Source organism: Hippoglossus hippoglossus, chromosome 10 (genome assembly GCF_009819705.1).
Source record: "Hippoglossus hippoglossus isolate fHipHip1 chromosome 10, fHipHip1.pri, whole genome shotgun sequence".
NCBI lineage: Eukaryota > Metazoa > Chordata > Actinopteri > Pleuronectiformes > Pleuronectidae > Hippoglossus > Hippoglossus hippoglossus.
In genome coordinates this window covers 20,531,890-20,559,859 of record NC_047160.1, presented here as the reverse complement: position 1 = coordinate 20,559,859, position 27,970 = coordinate 20,531,890, and the positions used below count along the sequence as shown (strand labels likewise).

The following is a 27,970-nucleotide window of genomic DNA, read 5'->3' as shown; positions in this document are numbered from 1 at the left end:
CTTTAGGGTTGGGGTACAAAAAATTTGATAGAAATTTAAATGATGTCTCTGAATCTGGAACTGATCTTGAGCTTAAGCCTAAAATTAATTAATGTATTTTCATTTTTGCCTCTATTATATAATTCAGGGATAACAACTAGGTCATCAGGACGCCCCATACAACTTTTGTTTTCGATTTGGAATAAATAATGCAACTGCTAATTTATTTTGTAGACAAAATGAAATAAAGAGCAACTGATTCTACATCAGTATCAGTTCACTGTTTGTCGTCTGGTTAGCTCTTTAGTATGCGCTGCAGTCACGTGCAGCCAAAGCACATATTTACAATGCAATATAGCAAATAAAAGCATATAATTGAACAAAAGTGTTATCAGTTAAATGTTTTTAGGTCACACTGATAAGAAATAAAACAAACTGCTGCTGTGTGTAACTGACACAGATTTTTACAGTGGTAGAAACATGGTTTAACGACTCTTTGTTTGGGCTGGATTCGCTGCAAAACACAACACCAGTGAGTGCGCGAGCACACACACGCACACACACACACACACACACACACACACACACACACACACACACACACACACACACACACACACACACACACACACACACACACACACACACACACACACACATAATCGAAGAGGCAGGCTTCTTGTCACTGTTGCTTAGCAACGGCGGGAGCTACAGAGCCAAATCCCTGTGGTGGCGAGCTGATGTTGAATTAGGTGGAGTGGGGGGAAAGAAAGGAAATCTTTAGGAAAGATGTGTCTGTAGCAGGCGCAGGAGGAGGTGGAGATGTTCAGGTGCTCATGTCTTATTTTTGGATGTGCTGAATCTTTAACTCCAATGTAACACAATCTGTGTGAAGAGGACTGACAGCTGCACTAACATTTAAAGAAAAAGGAAAAACATGCTGATTATTAACATTGATTAATTTTGTAGATACTGAATATCTCTGTTGAAAGAGGTGTGAACACTGATATGCCTTGTGTTGTTAAATTTTCTGTACTGCATAGCTCATACACAAATACATTGTTTTCAGGAGCAGCAGCATAATCTCATTCCCCCCTAATCCTCCTCAACAATAAATACATTTCAATTTTCACAACAAATATGGAAATTATTATCACAGATTCCCTGATTAGTTATTACGAAAGATCTTACATTGTGAGAAATGTGCAAAAAGTCTGGCATTAATCTCTCTTTAAATAAAAATGCACACACACAGGACTCATGAAAAATTATGAAGACACTGCCGCTGCATCACACACACATCAGACAAACTGTAGTGAGTCTGTAACACTGCAGTTCTCTCAGGCGACTGCAGTGGTGCTGCTGCTGTACAAATGCTGTCTCCAGTGTCATTTGCATTTCAACTGCAGTGGGGATGAGAACCTTACTGTGTGTGCAGCGAGCGAGCAGTCACAGCAGAGACACCGCTGTTGCAGCTTTCTTCTTCTTTTTTTTGATTTGCATGTATACCGCTTTTTTATGTGCCCTATATTTGGGAAGCGAGAGTCTCTGTGATGGAGCAGCTTGGTGACAGGAGAGTGACACACTGATGAGGGATGTAAAGCGAGCTGGAGTAAATCACCCTGGATTAGACCTTCTGCTGAGCTTGTCTCTGGACTATAATCACATAATAGCACAGTGACTGATACTAGTGTCTATTACAACTGCTTGATAACATTGTTTTGGGGAGTAGATGCTGAGGTCTGCCACTGCAAAAACATTACCTTTTACATATTTGTGAGTTCAGTTCTTCCCACACTTAAACTGCTTTTTTATGGATCAATCATTTGAGTTATTTGTCCATATCCTGGAGAACAAAAAACACTATCCTGGCTAAGGAGAGAGATGACACAACCTCTGCCATATTGAACTATTGAACATACAAAAACCTATATCTGACATCAGGCAGTTTAAAGAGTAAAGTGAGCAGTCAATGAGAGATAGAGTGCTGTGAAGATGTTTTGTTTGTTATTATAGGCCTAGACACATGCTTATTTAGCATGCAATTCTTATCTGGCTCTGCAGGGTGCAAGAGCAAACTCCAAAGTTTGTTCTTTTTTTTTTTTTTATATAGACTGCATAAGTGTGATATTAGTATAATCTTACTGTAATTTAATAATATACTTCCACTGTGTTATAGAATATATATAATAATTAGTGATGGAAGAAGTATTCATCGTTCACAGCTGAATAAAGTGCAGAAATATTCTCTTAAAATCTTGCATATAATACTGTATATAACATACATCATACTTTATTTGTTTATTGTGTTTTGTATTATATGTATCTGAATCTGCAAACTACATAATAAATAAAGCTGTAGAATAAATATGGGTTATCAGTATTTCCCTCAAGTGTAGTCGAGTAAAAGTGTGGTAGCATAAAATGGAATTACTTATGTACTTCAAAATTGTACTTACTATAAGTATCGTATCCGACCGAATACACTTTGCTACTTTCCACTACTGCTAATAACAGCCTACATCATGCTTTTTGTTTCGTTTTTGAAATATATTCCAGAAATAAGTAAATCAACCATATATATATATGTGTGTATATTTGTACCTACAGATATGATTGTAATGATACTTATTACATGAGAGGATTAGTGCATGTCATATATTATATTCCCACTGAAAGAGATGCAGATATAAGGTCATATTGTCAAAACGAGTATATGTGGAGACTTTCCCTCAATGAGAAAACACTCACAGAGTATTAACTGTGGCGGAGGATATCTTTCTCCAGCACTGCAGTGAGTATTAATACATGAATACTTGTATTTTATATACAAAGAAGGCTGAGATGTGGTAACTCCCACCCACTGTACTATTGTTGTGTCTTCAACATGTGAACATCTACTGCAGAGGGGGGAGCACTCACACCAACAACTACGTCCTTGCCCTGTTGTATAACAGTATCTAAATATAAACAATGATTCTCTATACAGATTCAAAGAACTACTCTGTTATATTTTCTATTCCCAAAAAACTGTATTTTTTGCGAGTAATGTTTAAATGGCTGTCCTCATGTTTACTCACCCCCCCTCGCTGCGGCTAAAAGTGGTACGGTCCGTCCCCCTCACTTGACTGGATGGTAAATCCGACTCCGCTCCTCCAGACTGGCGGCGTGTGTCGACTCCTTAATCCGCCGTGTGAACCGGGATGCTGGGGGAGATCCGTGAGGCGGTGGGCTCCTGTTCACGGTCCTCTCACCACCGGGAAATGAATGTTGACTACCTCTCGTAAACACCTTCCACTGTGCTTGGCGGTACGCGCGCGTGAGAGCGACTCCTCCGCTGGTATTTCACCCGTTTTCTGTGAGTCTTCAACGGCGGCAGCAGCAGCAGCGGCGGGAGCAGAACTAACGGCCGCTTTGACAGGTGCCGTCGCCCGGCTCAGCGCGGAGAGATGCCGCCCGTCCAGAGAACCGTGTCGGATCTCCGCACCCGGTCTGAAGGTACGTAGAGACGTCTTGACTCCGCGGTGTGTGTCGGAGGAACGGTGCCGAGCAGCCCGGTCACCATTTCACGGGTGTTTCCTCGGCAGCGCCAGAGGGCCGGCCGGCAGGTTCAGTGGAAGTACAGTAAGTTGCTACTAGCTAAAAGCTGTGATGATCCACGGCCGGAGTTCAAGGAATCCCCCCCCCCCCGAGGGCGGAGGCTCCAGAGAGGATCCAACCGTTTGATAACTAGTTCTAATGCAAGTTGTTCTCAGATAAACACGAACCCGAACACAAAGTGATGCTGAAGTGTGATGCTGTTGTGTCATGTCTGCAGAGGAAGACATGACACTTTGTCTAGGGTTTCCTAGACAAAGGCTCTTACCGTAGCTTCTTGCAGCTGTGGTAAGGTAACTGTGCCCCCCCCCAACCCACCCAGCAAACCAGGCACCCACAAACACAGAGGGACACCCCCACCCTCCAGCACTGCTGTGTCCTGATCCTACCCTCCTCAGTGGAGTAATGCAAGCTCATGCTTAATGGTAGTGGCCACAAGTATGACAGCACAGAAATGTTGATTTAGAAATATGAGGGTTACAAGTAGAACAAGTCCCACTATGAGGACATTTACTATGTTACAGCTGCAAAAGAGAGGACAGTGGAATAAACACTGAGTTAAATCAACAAATTGGTTAAAGAAATACAATAATAAACATCAGGAAGGAACTTACAATGTTCAATGTAGACAGAATATATACGTGCAACAGTGTTGGACATAAAGAAGTAATGGTTTCAAAATGTACAATAAGCATAATTTAGTACTAAAAGTGAAATTACAGAATTTCAGAGCAATATATTGCATTACAATTATTGATGCATTCATGTGTGTATCACTTTAATGTGGCTAAACTTTTTCAAATAAATGCAGAGAGGTAAAAAGTGCAATATTTGCCTCTGGATTGTTGTCTAGCAGAAGTACAGCATCGCAATAATCAAGTGGAAATATGCGCATCAAAGTAAAGTGCATGAGGAAATGTTCATTCCACGTCTGACGATAACAAGTGTCCACCAAATGCCATCTCCAGCAGCGTGGGTCTAATAATACATCCATTGTGATTCGGCTGGGACCCTCGCTCCTTCACTGCACCAGTAACTTTCCACTGCATCTCCTCTGTTTGCCAGGGAAGGAGGATGCGGATACAAACACATTGCTGAAGTGATTTGAATACTTAAAAAGGGATCTGTTTATTTTAGTGCTGCTCAGTAGCTTCGGATGTCAAGGTGTGTTTGTTTAACCAGGGGAGTGCCTGTGGCTGCTGGACATGACACAGGCACATTGCTGGCTGCAGGTGCACAGTCTGCGCCGGGTTATTTTATGACGTCTTTAAATTCGTCCTCTCACTGTTTTGTGGCTGTCCCTGACCCCTGACATCTCTGGAGAAGGAGAAATAATTTATCTGCAGGGATCAATAACATCACAATATTTATGATGCTTACTGCAGCTTCTGTTTCTCTGCACAGTAAATTCAGTGGGGCTTTCTCATTTTGATTTTAGGTAGTTCGAGTTTGATTAATCACTATAGGCTCAGGCTTATATCTCAATCTGACATACTGCTGTGGACTATATTTTCTGGTCACTAAAGCAAGCAAGCTGGCCTCTTAAAGTGAATTAGAAAGAACTGTAATTTATAGTTAATATAATTAAAGTCAAGCTGTTCTGTGTCTTAAAATATTGCGGTTAAGGGTGCATTAAACCTGCAAACCTGAAATGGGATTTTCATCAACATTACAACACAAATGCACCGTGTTCATTTAGATTTACCCCAAGTGACGCTGAAACTTCTCCGTATGAGACAACTGTTGAGTGTCTGATCATACAGGAAGTCCTCGGGAGTTGCGTCCTTCATCCAAGTAGCGGGAACTGCAGAGAGAAATACATTTTTAAAGAGACATGCGACTCGATTTAAAAATTCAGTATTTGTGAACGTGCTGAACTTTCTGCAGGCTGCTGCGGACGAATACAAAAAATACTAAGATCAATCTCTAATATTCTCAAGATGTGGCTCTCAACATGAACTGCCATATATGAGTATTGGTCATACCATACCTTGTTATGGTACCTGCTCGTCATCTGTATTCCCAACATGTTGCCTTGATGTCATCATTCCTATGTCTTCCAATCAATGAAAATCCAGCAGTGCACTTTATCTGACGTTATGTGTCAGTGAGATTGTATTTCTGACTCATAGCTGCAGGCCAGATGGTTGGGTGTGGGATCAATAAGAAAATGCGCTGAAATTCAGCTTTACCCAAATTTAAATGATGAAATTACAGTAGATGCAAGTGCAGCAGTAAAAGCAATATCTGTGCTATAAAATTGAGTTTTTCCTTACATGAATTCTCTGTTTTGAAGTGTGGTGTCAGCACAGTGTGTCTCATAAAGGACATTTCACATCATCTTGTCATTGTACATGGTGGTAGTTAAGTCTTGGGTTTAAAATAGCTCTTAAGCCATATACACGATGAGTGATCTTTTCATCCCGTGCACCACGACAGGAAAGTCATGGCGGTTTTCCACTGAGGAACCATAGATCTTACTGGGAGAAATCTAAATAATTAAACACCAAGATAGATTTGATGGAAAACTGTTGATCAATGTGGCTGCTGCAAGAGCAAATACATGAATTATGCAGCAGCTAATGCTGTCATCCCCAACCCCCAACTACCCCACCACCTTTTTAGGATACAAAGAGCAAACAATTCCACTGCTTTCCCAATCGGCTCCATAGCTATCATCCCCCTGCTTCACCAGGTTTTTCTTGTAAGCATCTCTCTGAATATAGGTTTCCATCACCTCCTGTAATATGCCTGGTTGCTGCTCCAAATGTCCAGCCTTATACAGCTTCCTATCCATATTTTGATTAATCTGTTTTGTGTCTGTTCTGCCGCATGTCTTTTTGGCTGTTTTAATGAGAACCCAAGGAACCTTCCCACCCTTCAGTTTTATTTTTTAATCACCACAGTGCATCAGGCAGGCGTCCATCTAGAAAGGGCAGCCCTCTGCCAGGCTTACCACCTAATCCATCAGCAGCCTGTCTTTCAGCTCTCTGCGCTGCACACTCCCCGGTCTTGCCGCTCCATTCCTTGTCACTCTTCTCGTCCGTTCTGTGGAAACATCTGACATCACTGCCAGCCGGTTCCTGAATGTGTTGCCAAAATAATCTTATCTGGGACACTTGGGGTAGGCTACAGGTGACGTCAGCAGCTATCAGCATGTATAATGTGTGATCCTGCTGTGACAGACAGGCACCTTTTTAGACATTGATCTTTCTGATAGAAATTTCCATGATAGGCAGGAAGGTGCCTAACACCTGCTTCCACTGAAAGCTCATTGACAGGAGCCACTCGAGTTAAGGTTAGACAGATAGCTACAAGCATCCCGTTTGCAGTCTTAGCTTGCGTGCTTATCCGCAGACCGACCAAATCCCTGCTCACAATTGACACTTAAGGTGAAAATAGGCAGGTAAGCCTGTCCTGTGTGGATGAATCTGTCCACACACCCAATGCTTATATTTTTCTGATTTAGCTGACAGAAGGTGTTCTTGAGCTTCCCATCGCCCACCTGGTAGTTTTGTAAGACACAAAGTAGTCCGCTTCTACTTAAAGCATTATATCTCTGCCATTTATTCATGTGATTGTTGAGATGTTTTTTTTTATGTGTAAGTGAAGCAGGATGCTCCCCCCCATAACATTTCAGTAACACCAGCTAAGCCCAAGTCTGTCTAAATAGTGGTTACAGCATGGGTAGGGAGACTGGAGGGGGATAGACTGCTCCCTTCTGAAGGGATCGAGGGCTGCCCATGTGCCTGGCGGATCATTGCCTGATAATAATGTAGCACAAAAGCCCAACACGCCACTAAATCCCCTGTCTGGGACCACTGGTGTGTAATATCAAGTCCCCTTAGGCCTCTCTTCTCTGTCTATGTGCCGGCATGGGACGTCTCCTCTGCTCCATTTTCCACTTCGTGTTCTGCCTCCATCACTAACCTGCAGCCAGTATAATATGTGTTTCTTTAGACACTCAATTTCCCCCACCTCAATGATTCTGCTCTGACTGCGAGGCAAAGTGGATGTGGCAGGTCACTTTAAGGAGGGGGTAGATGTGAAAATGCTCATGTGCATGTGTTCATACAAAAGTCGGATTCAAAGACACACCAGTTCCTCAGAGAAAGACACTTTTCCAAACAAAAGCTACTGAACAGATTTCCATGAAACTTGGTAGAAGGATGGGACATGGGCCAGGAAAGAACTCATGGATCTTGATGAAAAATCTGGCATATTTAAGGAGACTGACATCTATGAGTGAGTGCAATTTGGTACAGCTTGCATGATTGAATTGAAGGGGACTATTGGGCCTTGGTGGTGGAATGCACTCTACAGAGTGCCATTCTAGTTTCTTCTATGTTCATGTCTAATGTCTATTTTGAAGTGGTTTACAAAAATAATGTAAGGTTGTGAAAAGAAACTTCTTGTGTAGCCCTGAAATCAAATTCCGTAATGTCACCATGAGTCCTTGTACCATCCTTTCTCTGGAATTGATCCTCTGATGTGCTGCTCAAGTTTAGATCCTTGCTAGTTTCTCCTCAGATTTAACTTTCTCTTCCCTAAACAACAAATAATGAAAGCCTCAAACTATATATGCCATCCTGCGTATGCCAGGAGATAGGCGATGTTATTGTGTCACAGTGGGATGACAAGGTCAGATGGAGAGTTGTTGGCAGGCGCTCAACGGGAAAGCAACACCATCAGTGGTTGGGAAGATGAAACTCTCATTGCCCTTGACCCCAACATCTAGTGCGTTTGATGTTCCCTTTCTTGTCTCAACTTGATGTCCAAGTAGGCCACAGCGCTGCATCCTCGGATTAATGGTTATGTCTTAATCCTTAAGAAGTAGTCAGGACAGATACAAAGCCTACATTACTGTGCTATTTCTTTACATCCTACTGAAACCCTGTCTTGTTATCATATAATATTTTACATATAGGGTGTTTTTCTTTAGATCGTATAATATTTTACATACAGCACCCACATTATTATTTCCTCTACAGAGCTCAAAGAATGTGTGTGCTGTGCACATGTGATACTTTATGGTTCTGGGTGATGGAGGTGCCAGTTCTGCCTTTTTACACCAACACATAAAACATGTCAGATCAGGTCAGTGAGCATCACTGAAACACTGGGATGGATTAATTGTCATTGCTCAGCCATTTGGATATTTCCTCTATTTTTAGAAAACATATGATAGAAATTACTCTGGTTGTCCTTACTAAGTATAACCAACTACAATGAGCTGAAGTAGTTATTATTTTATTACTAGTATTATTATAATACTGAGTTTTATCAGATGTTGATTTTCTTAACAAATGCTGCTGCACATTGCCCACTCAATCAAACGAAGAGCTATGATAAAATTAGTAAAGCTGACATCGTTTAGAATGGTTTGACAGCCAGCAGGATAGATCTGCCTTCCTCACAGCAAGCAGGAGACAGATTTGGAGCAGATTTGGTAAGCCTCTCTTTATCTACATCTTCAAATAAGGACACTGATCCACCTCTTTAATGAAGGTATATTCAAGTGTGGGTGACTTAAATCACATGATGCAGCCATAATGGTCGTCTGAATAAACAGCCAATCATTTACTTTCCTTCAGAGCAGAGTCTCAGTAAACCTGTCTAACAGGAAATGGCATATGTTGTCTCAACCAATTCATATGACCTTATAACAGTGAAACAAACAATCACTTACCCATGTGGCCTGTTGTGTCTGTATTTGGAAAAACTTGATGAGAAGCTGTGCAACATGAAGGAACTGCTAAAAATGAGAAATGTTGACTTCTACAATGTATGATAATCCTCTACGTGCTAAACATTTTAGTGTAGATAAGATTCCAAATTTTTTTTTTGTGTACAGTGGTTATATTTGCATCCTAAGAAAAAAGCAGGGCTCAAGTAAGGAACAGTTAAAAAAAGAGCCTTTAACAGTTAGTCATGATACAAAAGAGGATTTCATGCAGCAACTTATGGCCACTGTTGATTAATGTGGTGATCATAAAACAAAAAAATTCATGAATCCTCACATTTGAGAGAGTAGAAATAAAAAATGTTTGGGCCATTTTAGTCACGCTAAAAAGCAGGTTGATATTTTAGATTTTAGGGTACTATTTCTGCGTGGTTTAGTATTCGTTGGTTATTAGATTCAGTAGAGACATTCATGTTTCTAACAACTTTTTATTCAATACCATGGCCAAAATTTGCATTTTCTAAAAGTTGATTGATAGATGTAGTATTTTTAAAGCAGCTCTCAAGGACCTCAAGCAAAATATACCTCAACAGTGGAACCTTTTATTTCTTACTTTCGACAGGGACAAGGGATGCTAGTTTGAGGTCAGACACAACACTGACATAACACTGAATGACTGGCTCTCACACAATCAATTTCCTGTTGCACAACAAATGCCCTTCCCTTTTACCATTCATAAAATCGCACACAGTGGAAAGGTTTCGTCCCCTGCATAATCTGTGCTAGGCAAGAATAGGCCTGCCCTGTGACGTCATAGCAAGTCCCAGCTGCTTGTGTCGTCCCTGGACTGTCCGTCCCACTGTAGCCCGCCTGAGCCTATGGGGAGCCAGACAGACCCAGTCTGACAGGGTGGGGGGATTAATTCTGCAGCTGCCCTGTTGTTGTGAGGGCTGGTTACAGAACTGTGATCTGATAAGCGACTTATTGATGCTACTGTTGCTTAGATTGAGGATGTATCTATATCCCCCTCCAGCTGGTCCCCCACAAACACAAATGGTGGAAGATAGGGGGAGCTTTCATCTCTGTGACTTTGATTCCCACGAGAAGACTGTGGCTGTTCTGTCTGCTTAAATATTTATCTGGCATAAATGAATCATGTACAGATCTTTCTTTGGGGGTGATGAACAGATATAAATGCCACATTAGGCTCAGTGGGTTGTGAGATCGAGAGATTCCAATGCCCAGGGATTTGGAACTTATTTGACCCGAAGTGGCTAGCCTCGAGTTAAGGTGAACAATGAAGACTCACGACACTGAACTCCGTTTTACACCTATATCCTTCTGTCTTACTTGTTTTTAAGTACTTATTACATGGTGGTCTATGTGTGTGAAACATTTCTACTGCTGTCAAGTCACACATTTTTCAGCACATTATTTGATGTGGTTTTTCTTCACAAGCATCTTGACTATGGTTTGGCTGCCGTGCATTTGTTTGTTTTAGATCAATGTCAATAGCCCCGAGCTGTCTGCCCCCACCCACTCTGCTATTATTGAATGAATCGTGTGGCGGCAGAACTCTGGCCACATCACATGCCTCCTCATCAACACTTTATTGACCAGTCTTCCCTCACAGGCTCATTAGTGCTTGTTCTGTATTTCTACAGTTGGATGGACTCTGCCTGGACCTATTTCTGGAAGAACAAAAAGCCTCCGTACATCTTGATTAGCCAGAAGATGGATTTTATATTCTCCTAGGGTTGAATGATGGGCCTTTTCTGAAGAATCATAAGTCATAGATGCAATAGAATCCTCACTGTGTAATCGACTGTAGGTGCTGACTGAAATAAGTTGAAGAAAATGCAGCCAGGATGCGACATGGTATCTGTTATGATTTGATATAACAGCCCTATTTGAGGTCACATTAGTATCCAGAATAAGATGCTGTTGCTAAAAATACCCCGACCACAATGACTATTTCCAGTTGATCCTCTTATTTTAAAACAAGGATTAGTGCTGTTTTTGTGATGATAGGGAGCCAGTCTGCAAACCATATTTTGGGGATGCAGTTTCTAGTGCTCAGCTGTACATATTTGTTGGATTTTTAACCCTTTGGGTCATGCGCTGGGTATAGTATGCTTGAACATCAGATCATAATGTTTCCTTTTATTGCTGCCATTAGATGAGTTTAATCTTGCTTGGGTTGGCAGCAATAATTCTCCAACCCAAACCCCCCCTGCCAACCTGAGCAAAGACATTACTACCTAGAATTTAATAAATCTGCAGCGGACGGGTTTGTTTTTTATCTATGATCTTTATATCACATGAGTATTGAGAAGCAATAATTTAGCGGGTCAAAATGGCAATTGATTGTGATTTTGCTTAAATTCAAATGCCTTAAGTGACTATGCTGGCCTTTTGTTGACATTCAAATGTTAGCATTGATATAAAAAAAAAAAAGGTTCTAGTCTGATTTAAATAGCACCTTCACAGGGGTGTTTTAGAAGGGATTTTCCGATTGGCTCTGAAAGACAGACCGGGGAAGACCGGGATGCCTTGGCCAATGCCAAGCCACGCTGGGTCGAGTTTTTCCCATTGGGCCTTCGCTCCAAAATACGTGTCCCCTTGTGACTATTGTTCCACCTGTCCGTGTCTCTCTGTTGGCTGACACAAGCAATAATCCTGACATCTGGCCAGCATCCAAACCCATTACGACACTTGGTGGCATTGATCCTTTCCCTAGAGGCTTCCCCTCCAGAGCTGTGTGCTTCTGTTCTCTACTGCCACTGAGCTTGAATCTTCGAACTCTTTCCTGTCGTCTTTTTAAATGCATCTTACATTGTTTTGTACAGGCAGTATGGGTAATATGGTGTGTCCATTATTAGATTAAATGTGTTGTTATGTAGCCTAATAGAACACAGATTAAGAACTATGTCCTCAGGAAGTATCCACAGAGTTTCCCATTCTTGTCCCCTTTATTGACGTCAGGCTAGTTGAGCCGTGACACACCTGCAGTTAATGAAATTAGTGCAGAGGAAATGCACAGTATCCACCAGGGAACATTAACAGTTGTTGCCGCTGAGACATTTGTGGAAGTGGCCGAGTATATCATCCTAACACACAGTGTGTTAGAAAGGAAAGGAACTGGATATGGGGGAGGGAGATCCCTGAAATGCTTCTGTAGTAAAAGCTGCGAAAGGCTATTTTGATGACGGAACCTCCTCCACCTCTCAGCCCCTGCCCCTTGGAGTGTAGTGTTGACGCATCACGTGTGGCCTTGTGTGCTAATTTTAAATTTGTCTACAGTTACAGGAGGTTTCGTATGAATGTTTCCATTGTTGGTTTTGTTTTTAACCTTGACCTTAACTGTGCTGATATGAGTTGGAACTGTGAAATGATAGAGGGTAAATTTTTTCATCCTAGTCAACTGAAATTGTGGGATTGATGGAATGTTACACCAACTCCTCAAGCCCATCTGACTGAATTCTGTCTCTAGCTCTGCTTTTGCTTTTCAGATCCAATTAAAAAGTTCAATGTGTAGCCTTTTAATAGGATCATGTGTGCGAGAATAGTAGCCATAAAAACCTGGAGATCAGGAAGCTGTTAAAGAGTTGAGAGGCATAACTTGTGACTACCTTGTCATGAGAAGGTATTCCTGCTACCAAATTGTTGTGGTCAGAGTAGGTAACAGTATACACTCCTAATGAAAACCAAAGAGAGCAAATTGGCATATATAGCAACAAATTGTTGGTAAGGTACAAGTGCACAGCAAATTGTCCAAAAAATATATTGGAACTTTGCATACATACAAAGCAGGGTGAGCCCCAGGACTTGGTTAAACAGAAGCAGGTAATGTACTAGCTGCAACTGGTGCATTGCAGCACCTGGCCTACCCCAGCACAGTCTCCTGCTGCGAGGGCTCATTCAGAACACAGAGCAGCAACATCAATCACAGCTGCTCAGCCTGTTCCTCCGGCCTGTTATTTCACACAGGCCTAATGCCGCAGTCACCAGCTACGCCAGTCCCTTGTTATTGTTTTCTTTGTAGACACTAATCCCTTTATTAACAAAAGATTTAGTTTTTATGACTTACTTTTCTTTTCTGGCTTTGTCCCTTGGTGTGCAAACTGAGATCTCTCTAGGGCGTATAATCTATTATTACCCACATTGAACAGTGCAGAGGTTTGACTGTCACTTAATGGTCCATTGGTATTTTTTCTAACTGCGATGCAAATTTCCCTTCAAATGCTTCATATCTTTAAAATCTGTACAACCTAAGCTAAAACGATATTTATGTCAATAAAACATAGTAATAATAGCAATGAAACAGTGTTATAAATTCAAATATTGAATATTTATAATAATATACATTTTATAACTGGCAGTTTTTTTCATCAGATTTTGCTGATATCAATTCAAAAAACACTTCTTAACACTTGATATGTTACTTTACATTATTTCTGCTCCTCTCCTGCTCCTCTCTGCCAACTATCGTCTTCACAAGCGTACAACATGTTGAGTCAGAGGACGGAGGCCTTGGCTTTCTGTTGCCAAAAGAATACATTTTCTAACTTTGATGGATTTTTGTAATTTTAGATTGATTTGACCAAGATAATGGAAGCAACAATCCCCTGCAGCCATTTTGGGTGAACTGCACATAACGAGACAGAATGATGTCATCACAAGTATATAACATGTGTGAAAATAGTGGACGTTTTAGCTATTTTGGTTTTTATTTTAGATAGATTTAAACAGGATCATGCATACAACAATGTCCCACAGCCAGTCAGGGGCTGCCTGCGGGATGCCCAGTTTCAGAGAGGTAAAAACTGGCCATACAGTATACTGAAAAGAACAAAACAAACAAACCTGTCATTAGCTGTCATGATAAGTTTCTTTACTTAAGCACAAGTCACCACCCTTTAATCTCCGGAAGCTGCCTGGATCCTTTCAGCCTTTTGCCAACACGCTAATCCAATGAACCACCTATATCGATGTGATGTCTTGCATAACAAGGCTAGAATAGCCAACCCATGTTTTCCCCTGTGACCAAATGACCACAGGGGGTGGTTTAATTTTAGTCCTAGAGCACGTGCTAAGGAGAGGAACTGTCAAGAAATGATAGTTGGAAGAAGCAATGATTGGCAGTCACTCTCGTAATTCTGTATGAAGTCAAGTGGATCATTACATTAGCCAGCACTGTAATTTAAGACTCTAGGTTTGTGTATAAAGAGTTAAAAAGTGCAGAGTAAGGCGAGAAAGAGAAGAGCAGATCGTGAGAAAGTGGGAAGTGTGACTTTGAAGATCGAGCCTGCCTACTACTTTATTTCCTCTTGACTTGACATGACAAGGAGGAAATACTGTCGGCAGGGGGATGGGGGCGCAGATTGCAACTGGGGCATCCGGTTGGGACTCTAGTTACAGTATCCCATGACACTGCGTTTTGTTGTTGTTGATGTTTCAAGCCACCAGCTTCCCTTGCTCCCCCTCCCTCCGTGTCTTTGAACGGCACTTTCCATTTTTAAACTGTAGGGTTTATCTGCAGTCATGGAAGCTATGCTTTGCCTGCCCTTACCTCATATCCCCTAAAACCACCACTACGGGGGGCTAGGGAAGGCCATCCAGCACCTACTCGGTCACATGCATGCAATTTGAGAGTCTAGGAATACTGTTGAGTTATGAGTTTTACAGGAGTGCTCTCTTGTGCAAAGGACACTAATCTTGACACATCAATTAAAATAAGAGTACAGGGAAATGTGAAACTCAGGAACTCTCATAAACATCTCTATAGGTTTGTCAGATATTTCCACTTAAAATGTTACTTTAGTTTGATAGAACTAGATTTATTTCCCAGCCTGTCCAACTCCACATCAGTTAAGGAGATGTCTCTCTCAAACATGAATTGACATATAAAGGAATAAGGCTTTTTGCATTATTTCTTCAGTTTTCAAAGTAAGGGAAAACAGTTGTCTTAACTGTTAGACTGCTAACTCTAACTCTATCATTTACTGAAGGTGTGCTGAGCATTTACCCAGAGTTGACACAAAAGTATTTGACACCTTGTCAAAGAAGTAATGCATGTAGCTCTATTTTATGAAAATGGAAGACCAAATAGTTGAGTGTAAATTTGTCAACAGCTTACTGGGTCATTAGGAAGATACTGTGGTTTTACATCCACTGGATCATGCCTGACTAGTCCTTGTGCATCTTTGCAAATCATTCTGTCCAAAAGATTGATTCTTTGGTGTGTGTTCTATTTTGTATTCTGCACTGCAGTAAGCAGCTTCAAGCTACAGCAGAGGCTTGAGATATTCTTGACATATCCCAAGACATTCTTTTTACACGACGCAGCACCTCTTCTGCATGGAGAACATGTCTGTGTTTTTAGTCCTACAACATCTGAGGGATGCCCTGTCCAGCTCAGTTGCTCCGGTTAACAAAGTAGGATGCAGAAACCAGTTGGTAAACAAAAACGATGGTGTGTGGTTGTTGAAGAAGATGGAAAAAATCTGTTACATGCGACCCACGTACAAAGCTGATTGGATGTGTTGATTTAGCCAACGCAGCTCCATCCTACTTCGTTGAACTTGGTGGGGGACAATCACTGAATTGTAAAATTCAAATGGACTACGGACATTTCCTGAATTTTCCACCAGGGTTTGTGTTGTTATCGTAACGCAGCTGTATTCACACATATTAAACCCAACTTGAATGTTGACAACTTGACAAACGTCCAAGTTTCACTTTTCCTGCTCAGATAAATCTTTTTTTTGGTCTATTTGTAATACAGCAGGTGATTCCTTGCATTGATATATGCAAGGGTTTAATTTGGCATTTTACTATGGAGGTGATAGTAAGATATATATTGTCAGTGTCATATCATTTGGCAAGCCCACTGACCTATTTTCCAAAGCACCTTCTCACTCTATTAAAACATGAAATTGAGCATTATATTAACATCAGATTATTGCTCCAGAGCAAGTGTCTCTGCAATGTGTTGTTTAGGCTGCTATCAACAGTTTGACTAATACATTGTGTATTCCATTGTATATGCAGTGAAAATCAGAACACTAAGAAAGATCACAAATCCTATAATAATGAATCTTTGTATAATATGTTGTATATCTAAAGCCTTTAAATGTTGACTCTATTCTTCATAGTTTTCCCTCTGTGTAGAAATGACTGACTTGCCTTTTACAGACTCATTACATTTTGACACGCACCGACTCAAGCATGTCACAACACTTTTTCATCTTACTTTTGGAATGCTCAAAGCAGATTCTTTTTTCCCTCACAGAGAATCTTTTCTCCCCTTTCTGCAGGATATGAAAAGACCGAGGACACAACAGAAAAGACGTCCTTAGCTGACCAAGAAGATGCCCGAATGATATACCTCAACCAGCCGCAGTTCACCAAGTTTTGCTGCAATCGAGTCAGGTAAGGAGATGTTGTGTTTATGGAAAATTAGGGAAATATTAATGTATGGTGTGAACTGAACAAATTAAATAAACACTGTTTGGTTAATGGCTTCAGTGTGTGGCCATAACCAGGGTATTAAGTATTATCGACTTTCCTGCATATCATGATACATTGGATGACAGTGTGCTTGGCAACTTAACTAACAGGGAAATGTTGATGCAAATCTAGTGTTGGCAAAGCCCTTGTAGCAGCCCTTTGTATCCCCCTAGCAGTGGTAATGCTAGACCCTGACGAACATTCTCGGTCTGAGGTGGTCTGTGTGGTGGTAGGTACCCGCTAAAATGCATACTTGCCGTCTTCCATGCCACTTACTTACCCATTAGGCTGGACATAGTGCTATTTGTTGCCTTGTTTGTGTGCTGGGAAACAAAAGGCCATCTTCTCTCAGTCACTGCAGTCACAGTGGGGACAAGGAATAGAATCACACAATGGACTGTTGTGTCAAGTACACATACCTTGAGATTTTGAGTCTGGATCAAGAAACATACATTTGTCCTCATTAAGCTGAGGATGAAACCGGAAACAGTCTCACCATTAGAAAAATATCTGAACATGTCCTCTATGAAAAAACTGCAGAATATGAAAACGGCATACACATAGAGGTTTAATGTACAGCGGAGGAGTGCAAGTTTCATTAAAGGCTTCATCTCAACATGCCAACGTGCTTTTTCTTGGTCAATCTAAACTAAAATTTCTTCCCATCTGCTTTAGAAATTCTCATTCAAATTATATATTCTGAAGGATTTTGCTGCCGATCGTTGGCGTGGTAATGGCGACCCAGAAGCCATCAGTGCTTTTCATCGTGACCTGCAGCATAACTTGCCGCTTGACCTTCAACCTCACATTAACCTTGAGTTACAGGCAAAGCAGCTCCTTAAATGTCAGCCTGAGGAGATTGCCTGGTAGCAAATTATTTTTATTTTTTATAGTTTGAACTCTTGCCTTCTCTGGTTTGACAACAAAGAGGAATTTAATGGCAGTCTGAACTGTATTTTACCATTTTTAAATAATCTCAAATTCAACATATTCAACATACGACTTTTGAAGACATGACAGTCAGACAGTGTACACTGCAGTGTTTCTGATGTGGGTAGCCACTACTGCTCCACAGGTAACAGCCTCCTTAACCGTATGATATCTGATAAGTAGCTTTCAAGATTGGTATCACCAGCAGTGCATTAGTCCAGATCTTGCAGTCCGGCCTTTATCCTGTTGTTCCTCTCGGAGGCGTGCAGTGCTTTTAGCATTAAAGGTCAAGATTTTTGCATCAAGCCGTTCTGTCAAGGAACATTATTGTTAGTGTTCCTGCTGCATGAGCAGTTTGAGATATATACAGTACGTGCTTACACAAACACAGCCATAAACTGGATGGTATTAATAAATGAATAGAGACTATGAATGCAAGTGTGCTAATGGCCATTCCATTTGTTAAGTCAGCTTCATGTACGTGAAGAACCCAGATATCTTCTTTACTCCACTTTGTTTCCTGGAATTATTCAACTGTATGAAAACTGATGCTTATTCTACATTACTTTAGCTCTTCTTTTTAATATCTTGTTAATTAGTTAGTTAGGTAGAAACCCTGTGAGCGTGATCTACTCAATACATGAGTTTTACTTCTAATTTGATCAATTATTAACGGACACTGATGACTTTGCATCTGCTATCAAGACTTTATATGTGAGCATTATTCGCCTGTAGTAGATGGTTAATGGTTGAATTATATTGCACCAGAGGATAATAAGTCATAATACTTTTACTATCAAACAGCACCCCTGCCTTTTTTCGAAATAAAAGTTTAGTACATTTTTGCGACCTTACTAGAGACAGTCATTAATTCAATAGTTGATCTGCCCCAACGGAAAAATACAAACAAATACTACTCGAGTCTCATGCAACTAAAACTCATCTTGTTAACATGACAAACACAAAAAAGTAAGCCGGATGAAATTGAATATTCTGAACCTATTATGATAATAGAATATTATCACAAAGATATGATGACAGTTGTCCAATGAATGCTGGAGGGGGTGCATGTTAGCAGGAACGTCCCATGTTGATCATATTCAGATTCCCTGGACTTTTATTTGATTAACAAGCAATAACACTGAAATAATAAAGAGTTACGGTAATAAATTGTTTGATTGCTTGCAGCACAGCTTTTACAGATAAAAATAATTACAGCAGGCACAGTTAACTGCATGCCAGCTTGTATGTTAATGTCTTTTCAAGCAGCTTTTGTTTCAGGACCCACCAGTTCTTGGATGTGACTATAATGCATTCATGCTGGGTCTTTTTAAATGATTTCAGAGAGTGTTACTGCAGTATTTCAGTACACAGATCGTAGATGACAAAGAGTTCCTCTTTCATTTGTCCTTGTAGTTCCGAATGTGCCCAAACATTCGCCGCAGCCCTTGAAAGTCTCAGGCTTTAGGGCTACTCTAAAGATCTAATTTGTTCAACAGGATTGGTTGCTGTCTCAAAGTGACCTGTGGAGACACCAACAGGAGCAGGGTCTGTGATAAATGGTGAATCTAATCTTACAAGAATACAAAGATCCCTCGCTGGTCTCCTCCTTTCATTTGATCCAATTCTCCCTCTGCAGCAGCATCAGACCTGCACACATGCACACACGTGACTCCTGCCTTGTAACAGAGAGGCACCTTGGTCTTACTATTATGTCTAAGGACTGCTGTGTATTCAGATGTAGTGGTTTATGGCAGATGTAGTTGTAATGTAAATGTGAATATTGTCTATGTTTCCTGTGGTAAACAGGAATGGCTTTACAAACCATTTTGTTGTTGTGTAACCATGAAACGCTGATAAAGCATGTCTTGTTTGGAAACAATAGACAATTGAGATACGCATAGGCACAAATGGACATTAACACAAACACGTGACCCACATTCTCATTTACTACACAAAACTAGTATATCGATATAGACTGGGTTTCGTAATACGCCTTTCTCCTAACCTTATCAACATTCCACTAAGTGGTGTATCTTCCTCACCTACTGGGTGGCCTTTAAAACACATTTAAGCTTTTCATTACAATGGCAAAGAACAAATACATACTAAACTGAACATGACGCACACCACATACTAAACTGTAGCTATAGTTACTTAGTGAAAGCAATACTTCTTCCAGACACATCTTGAAAGGAAGGACACGGCAGGTCATTCATCTTTAAACACGACTGGTTAAACCAGCTTTTTATACATGTGATAATCCTCATCTAGCAACAGCTGTTTTCCATTTCTTAGCTCCTCAAAGGAGGTCATGTTTTCAATGGTATTTGTTTGTCAGTTGGCAAGATAACTCAGTTATCCAAGATAACTCAGATTTGAATGAAACTTTCCCCAGGGGCGGCGCATGACCCATGGAAGAACCCTTAAAGCAATTTTTTTCTCTCTTTCTTCAGCACGGCAAGATAGGGTGCTAGCCTTGGCGGAGGAATGCGTTATCTGATTGCCCTTCTAGTTTCTTTCGAATCGTAGCCCTCTGCACTGGAATCTAATCGTGAGGCCTAGAGATTCCCACCCCTAGTGATGACAATGTTGATAGATAGTGTGACAAACATTTTCTGATCCCTGCTGCCTGGCTTTATAACCAGGCTAACTGTGAGTAACTGGAGGATGTGCTCCTCTTATATCGTCTTTATCCTTAGGGCACTGCCGGGAAATAAAATGCAAGATCCATTATCATCCATTAAGGAGAGTTAAATGAGCTCTTCATCTTGCCCCACCTCTGTGGAAAAAGTGAGTGTACTAGAAAGTACAGGACATGGCATGCTTTACACTTCTACCCCCATGAGTATAGAGGGAAGGGTGGAGGAAAGAAAATAAAAGTGTTGAGCAGAAACAGAGGGATGATCTCAAAGGCATGATGACAGAGGGATGATAAAGCCAGGGCTTTTAGGATAACCGGCAGGAGAGCTTCCCCGTTCCTTTTAATCTCCAGGGGTAGACTGAGCCGGTAGCTACACATTAGCACAACCAGGGTTTAATACCCAGGGGGGGTCACACTTTATAAATGTGAGTGTACTGATATATGATATATAAGTATTTCACAAAAGGCTACTGTACGTAGATTATGACTACACATCAGAATGAAAAGGAAAAAAAAAAGAACACCAGGTTTCATTAAAACGTTCTTAATGAAATATCTTCAGTTGTATTGGATTCGGCTGCCAAACTGTTTACCCCTGAAACTCCAGCAGTGTTCTTTGTGAACCTGAGAGAAACAAATATTTGTGTGAAATGGCTCGACTTGAAATTACCTTCATTCAACGCATGAATTCAGTAATATTTAATGCTACAGATCCAGTGTTTAAATTAAATAATTTCAAATGACAACCTCGTCCTCGTTTACAGATGACTCATACATAAGGGCTTTTTTCTTCTCGTTGACATAACCAGACCAAAGACCTTGTCGAATAACACGAAGCTGGTCCATTCTTGACCGTTTGTCCTGACAGCGCTCTTCACCAGGCTCCTCTGTGACGCTGGTATTACATTGTACTGCTGTCAGAACAATGCCTGGCGCTTACTCACTTGGCTTTTTCTCTGTATCAGACGGCTCCGCTGTACCAGGCAGCCACGAGGACACTGAATGTATAACTCTTTTTCTTTAATTGACTTCAATACACTGCTAGCCCACTTGCATAATTTGACATTGTGCTCGTGGGATGAGCTGTAAGTGGAAAAATTCAGGATAAAAGTGCTCGTCAAGTAAGATTCAGTCCAACAGAAATAAAACTGTGGTATCCCTAATGTTAACCTCCATATGCTTTGGCCCTTTAGACGAGTTTGAGGCTACACTCTGTGATATTCTGCTTGTATATGTGTGACAGCTCTTGTGCGCGTGTGAGTAAGCAAAGCGCTGCCAGCGGCTTGGCATACATCATGGCATATATCTTCCCCCAAAGTGGCTGTTCTGACTGGCCCTTTAATGCAGCTGTAAATCAGACTGCTGGAGGTCTGGAGTGTGGTGCTGTTCAGGGCTCCACCAGCCTCAGTGTACCACCATCACCACCTAACCCACCTACCCCACCCAACGCCACTGCAGCACAGCCGACATCGCTCACGTCTGCTGGGAGCTCTTTACATCCCCCTTCCTCCCAATTATTCTTTATGATCACTGTGTCCACTCCTCCTGTCTTTCAATCAGTTGTATACACCCGCACACACCTCTCTCTCTCTCTCTCTCTCTCTCTCTCACCTGTGTCTGCAAAAAGGACCTTAATGATGAGTAGAAGGGGCAAGGCAATGGTTACGTTAAATATTTGCATTTTATTAAATCGTAAAAATGACTGTCTGTAACTAAGCCTTTTTTTCTCTCTTGTGTCCCCTCTCTCCTTCTTCCCCTTCCTCCACCCATCACCGTGTTTTCCGCTTGATCCGCTCTCCAGCACAGCAAAATACAATGTCCTCACCTTCCTTCCCCGGTTCCTCTACTCACAGTTCAGGAGGGCAGCCAACGCCTTCTTTCTCTTCATTGCACTCTTGCAGGTAAGATATAGTGCAGCTGCTTTTTTCACCTGTGCTGCTGTGACACATTTATATCATTCATTAATATTAAAACTGCTGCTCGTCCCAGCTTCATTTCTTTTTTTACTGTTTGTCATAACCTACACACCATTTCCAAAGGTCATATCTGTAATCTCATATGCACACAGTCAAGCTTATACACACATACACACACTAGTACTTTATATATCCTGATAATGAATAATACATGTAATACTATGTGTGCCTCCTTTATAGGAAACTAGATGTGCCTGCAGGCTCAGTACACTACACTACATACAGTACCACATGCTGTGGATAGATTTAATTTGGTCCATTGCTGTACCAATAACTCTACAGTGCATTGGACTGAGGAAACACATACAATTAGTCTAAAGCCAGAGTGGCTGTAGATGAGAATGCAAATGTCGGAGGCAATCGCTCTTCACATTTTGCAGAACTTTTGTGTTTAACAAGGACGCAAATCCAAGCAGGCAAACGAAGGCCCCAAAAAAAGATCCAAAACACATTTGCAGGCAAAGAACAGATAGCTGGAAAACTAAAGCTTGTACAAAGTCAATCTGGCACAGAGCAAGTGGAAACTGAATGATGTATACATATACCACTATGTGTGTCGTGACATACTAGGAAGCTAATGAGGGAAAGGGGTACAGGTGAGCAGGTCAGCTGACTCTAAAGGCAGTCAGGGGAGAGTCTCAGGGTCTGTAATGACGAGCAGAATTAAAACATCTATGCATAAACAATGAACTAGATAAATGAAAGGATAAATGAGCGGACTGAAATTCAAAACCACGACAGCAAAGGGCCCCTATCCAGTGACCTTGACGTAGCTGCTTTGAAAAGCAGCCAGTGTGAATCTTCATTACCTGCCCTGTCAATTCTGTGACCTTGAATAAAACATCCATGCAGATGAGGAAGAGAAAAGATCCATTTCGTTTGAGTTTCCTTTGAGCTGTGGCCCTGGCTCTGCATTAAACGGGACTCATTATGCTTCTCCATATCTTCTGTCATGTTGTGATGTCGGATGCCCAAATTAAACTTTGCCAAAGTTTGAAATAATGATGTAAACTTATTTGATGTAAGAGACAAAAGCTCAGGCGTCAAGTTTCAGTTGACACTAGTTGTTTTTTTATACTTAAGCTCGTCATGGATTTCTTTATACAGCCATCCCCACTGGGCACAGCTCCTGTAATACCATTTGAGTATTATAGGCATTAAGTGTTCTCCAACATACAAATATATTATGTGCAGGTTTACTTGCAGGTTAACAGTCGTTGGCGACATCAGAATAACATTTTTCCAGCAATGTTAGCTGTTGTATTTCCCAATAGCAGCCATTTGCCTCTTAAGTTTAGATTTCTGCCTGTATCCCATACTCACAACTTTTTGGTTTGTTTGTCTGATATATCCAATTCACAATCTTAAACCATTTCAGAAACCCTAAAATGAGCCAACAGGTCCATGCATTTAATTCTGTTATAATATTGCAAACGTATTTGCGTATTAGCTTGATTGGGTTTGGCACTGCTCGGTTCAGTTATTGTCTCCACCAACCTGGAAATTTGGCTTCTGGAGTTACTCTTATACGCAGAAAATAATGCAAGGACTTTACTTAATATTTCTTTATTGTGTCTCTTTCAGCAAATCCCAGATGTGTCTCCCACTGGTCGATGGACCACACTGGTGCCACTGCTCTTCATCCTGGTGGTGGCTGCTGTCAAGGAGATCATTGAGGATCTAGTAAGATAAACTTTAAATAATACTTGATTGTATCCATAAAGAGATGTTTGTTCTTATGAAGACTTTTTTATTAATATACAATGTTATGGCAATGTTTCCCATTAATTATCTTCACTGTAGTGGCCCTTCATATTCTAATTTGTCCCACTGAAGTTTCATAATGAAGAGAATTTTTATTTAAATTCCTTATAACAACATAAGAGATCACTAAGTTAGTGTTGCTCCTCCATGACTGCATTGTATAGCTGTGTGCGGTCCTATCTGCAGAGCTATTTGCTGCGTGCTTGCTCGTGCTATCGTCTATGAAGTTTCTACGTTATCCACGTTAACAGTCAGATCTCATAGATTCAGCTGCAGTTGTGCACGTCCTTGTCCTGGCATGCGATGCAGTTCTCCCTCCCTCATGAGACCTTATTTTTCACTCTTTAGTCCTTGTACGTGTCACTCGGAATCTGTTCGTGCAACCCGTGCACGTGCAACCCTGCTGCCGACATTTCATTTATTCTATTGGAAACACTGTCTTGATGTAACCTGAGACCACTCATCTGGCCGCACATGTCAGTGAGACCATGATTTAACAACAAGCTTTCGAAGACTCAATGTCCAATTGTCCAACAACTTTGAGATCTTACTCTTCTTTATATTTTCCAATCCATTTTTTCCATTGGCATCCTATGCCACCAATCAGTTAGCTAGTTGTGGTAGCCACCTATTGGATGAAAGGTATCTGAGTACATGAAGTTCATGAAGTTCATAACATAAAATTGAATTCCTCGTGAACTATTTTATTTGTAATGAAGGTCATTCTTACTCTCCTCAGTCAATTTACAGTACAACATACAGACTGTCCGCCTGCAGAAAGTGGGCTTTTGTTTAGTCTCTTACTGTACAGCATGTCCTGGACTGGTCCCTGTGGAGACAGGAGACAGTGATGGATACATGACCCCAGCAGGATGCTCCCCAACATATAGACACGGCATCAGACATAGACGTTCAAATGCATAAGCACATGCTGATTTTAGAGGTCACAGCTGTGACGACTGCACCAAGAGATCTCACTGAGTCAATTAAACAAAGGCATTTAGTACTAACGAAACAAAACCACTAACTGTTTGCCCTGGAGCAAGGCTGAGCTGTTACACAGATGCTTGAAAAATAGACAAATGCAATTTATTTAACACAATGTTATACGGTTGAGTGTTTTTAGTATACGATCTCTTGTTTAGTTGCTTCAAAATGTGTTTTGTTACTCTTGGTCCACGAGTGATCCTCTCAAGTCCATCTGATCTAAGTCAGTGAGTGTTGCATTCTACTGTATTGCAGTGACCCTGCAATGCGATCCTCTGTGCAGGTCCCAGTGGACAGTTACTCTATACAATACGCTTCTATCTCACGCTGAAGGGACCAGCGCAGCACTTTTTTTTCCTCCCAGCCTGTTGTGAAAAACATGGGAACAGAGTGGTGATGACTCCGTCTTTATTGCTGAAGGTCACCTGCGCACACGTCTGCTCCCTGTACTGCGCTGTCCCTCACAAGTTGACCTGCCAGGGCAACATCGACCCCCTAACTTCATGAATCATGCACTAGGGACACACACACACACACACACACACACACACACACACACACACACACACACACACACACACACACACACACACACCTTACCTTGTTGCCGGCTGTCTGTGCTGCAACACACTCCCACTGTTTGCTCTGTTTGTAGCTCTTAAAATGTTTAAATACTTATTTTTCACAATATGATACAAATATTAGAACGCTGTAATAAAACTACAGACAAGACCAACATGGAACTGAAAACTACAAACACCCTGGTCAGAATTCTCGGACTCTGATATTCCTTCATATCTGTCAAACCTTACAAAGGTCTTAAATTTAATTCATTATGGTCTTTAAAAGATAATTTAATCAAGGTAACATTGCAGATGCTCTAGCTTTTAACTCTCGCTGCTCGCTTCATTTCCCCCCTCCTCTATAGCTGAGGTCTACAGAGGCCTGATACTGCAGTATTCATGCATACGCTCTGTGCCCCACTCGCTCTCCACTGCACTGTGATTACACACATCATCTAAATACAGTACGTCTCCTTTGCTGCTTGTCCAACGGGACAGATGGAGCGAGAAGGGCGGAGACACACAGGATATGAGAAGGACGAATGACAGGAAAAGTTGTGGAGCAACTGATATAAATATATTAGAACTGTTTCTACACATTTATGAATAGAGGAAGGTCTGTACAGTGAGCACAGAGAGTATAAATGAATGAAAGTAGCTGACAGCTACAGCACGAGGGATGATGAATGAGCTGTGTAAAGGTCTTTACTAGCAAACTTTATTTCTGGGCATAGTGGTGCTGATAAAAAGCTCAAACTATGTGACACAACCAACCAATTCAGCAGATGCTATAGCATGTTGCAGGGATATTTAACCTAAATTTGATTCAACTGGAGCCTGAAGAAGAAGAAGAAGGGTGGGTGCAGATGGCAGGGGGAAAAGAGAGATGGAGCTGAAAGAGCGGATCAAACTAAAGTGGACTTCGGACCAGATTCAGTTTGTTTGATGCTCTAAAAGGGTTGTTGTTCAAAGGGCGTATACGCTTTAGGCTTTGATGGGTCTGAGATATAACAGCTCTAGCATTAGACGGATATATTTGAGATTGTAAGGCTGCTAGTCTACAGGTCACAGGTGAAATCTGGTCAAGGAGAGAGAAAACCCATCCTATTGATTGCTTCACCCTGAGCTGCTCTAGTTTCTCAGTGAGCGACTTGTAGTCTTTCTTTTTCTCCGGAAACGTATAGCACAGCGCTTCAGATTAACAGATTAGCTTTAAAGTCATTATAATTAGACCAAATTTGAGCAAATCTTCAAAGTAAACAGATAATTAGCAGGGATGCGAGTGGACATGTCCTCACCTCAGCAATCACTCAGAGATTATTTAAGTGAGACGGACTCAGCAACACATTATTACTCAGCGTGATGCTTGTTGACAGGCTGTCCCTTGGAATCAGCTGTTGAAGTCACAGCTGACTGCATGACTGTTCAGCAGACAAGGAGGACACGAGGGAATGTAATTCTGCTGATCTGGATGTTGATGTGGTCTCACTGAGGAAACACAATATAGTTCGTTTTTACTCTGTACTTGACTGTAAAATACTTTACGTACGCTATAAAAGCAATAAAGACAGGCACAAGAAAATGTATGCCAACCAGTTCCCTATTTTTGGTAATTCATGAATTTCATTAATAATTTGTAATCATTTGGAGCCAGAGTATTGGAAGTAGTGAGTAATGGTGCTGAGCCATGATCACAAGATCCTGCTGATACACAACCAACCACGAGTCAGTCTCGGCTGTCAATCCTGACATTTCACCCTGTTTTTATTGCATCAAAAAAAAAATAAAGTAAAACAAAACGTACAGGGAAAATGAGCACTTGAATGTATGTCAGTGTGATACTACATAAACTCACAGATACAATCTTTGGTAAAAATGTATTTGACGTGAGGTAGATCCGTGTGACGTGGTCCTGTTGGCTAACATTAAGAAGGCAGAACCAGCCACCAGGGGGTGATTGAGATGGTTTGGGTCATGGGGAGCTGTCATATTGTCCATCTTTATATAGACTTTATAAAGTCTATGTTTAATGAAATTAGTTTCTATCTATTACATATATTAAATGCTAAACTGAGTTCACCTAGTTGTCACCTAGTTGTTGGCGGAGGTACAAATCGGTTTAGCTGGACATTACCATTACTTGGATTTGGGGTCTCATTGGAAACAGCCATGCTACATCTCTGTGCTGTCATGTTACTGTAGGGGTTTTTGGATAAAGGCCATACTGCATGACATCGACGTGTGAAAAGAGTGTGTGGCCACAGTGAGAATATTAACAGCCACTGTGCAGTCAGTGAAAAGGTGTTATCTTTCTTCAGCTTGTGACTGCAGACTT

General features: G+C 41.2%; 1 protein-coding gene and 1 long non-coding RNA gene across 11 annotated transcripts in view; one reads left to right on the top strand and one right to left on the bottom strand.

The window, feature by feature from the left end:
• The first annotated feature begins 3,098 nt into the window (after positions 1-3,098).
• atp8a1 (ATPase phospholipid transporting 8A1) overlaps positions 3,099-27,970 on the top strand; it is a 97,951-nt gene continuing 73,079 nt past the window's right edge. For 5 of the 10 annotated variants that reach the window (XR_004615309.1, XR_004615310.1, XR_004615316.1 and 2 more), the window contains exons 1-4: positions 3,100-3,477; positions 16,579-16,693; positions 22,147-22,246; positions 23,906-24,004. Coding sequence is in view for 1 of the 10 variants with exons in the window: in XM_034598857.1 (XP_034454748.1) it covers positions 3,429-3,477; positions 16,579-16,693; positions 22,147-22,246; positions 23,906-24,004 (363 nt within the window). In the remaining 9 variants the exon portion in view is untranslated. Of the gene's footprint in view, positions 3,478-16,578; positions 16,694-22,146; positions 22,247-23,905; positions 24,005-27,970 lie in introns of all 10 variants that reach the window. The other 5 variants (XR_004615311.1, XR_004615317.1, XR_004615312.1 and 2 more) reach the window with 3 other exon arrangements.
• Positions 5,568-14,530, bottom strand: LOC117769749. Its single transcript, XR_004615319.1, has 3 exons — positions 14,126-14,530; positions 6,533-6,624; positions 5,568-5,667 (listed from the first exon to the last, which is right to left on the bottom strand). It is a non-coding gene; the product is annotated as an uncharacterized LOC117769749 (long non-coding RNA).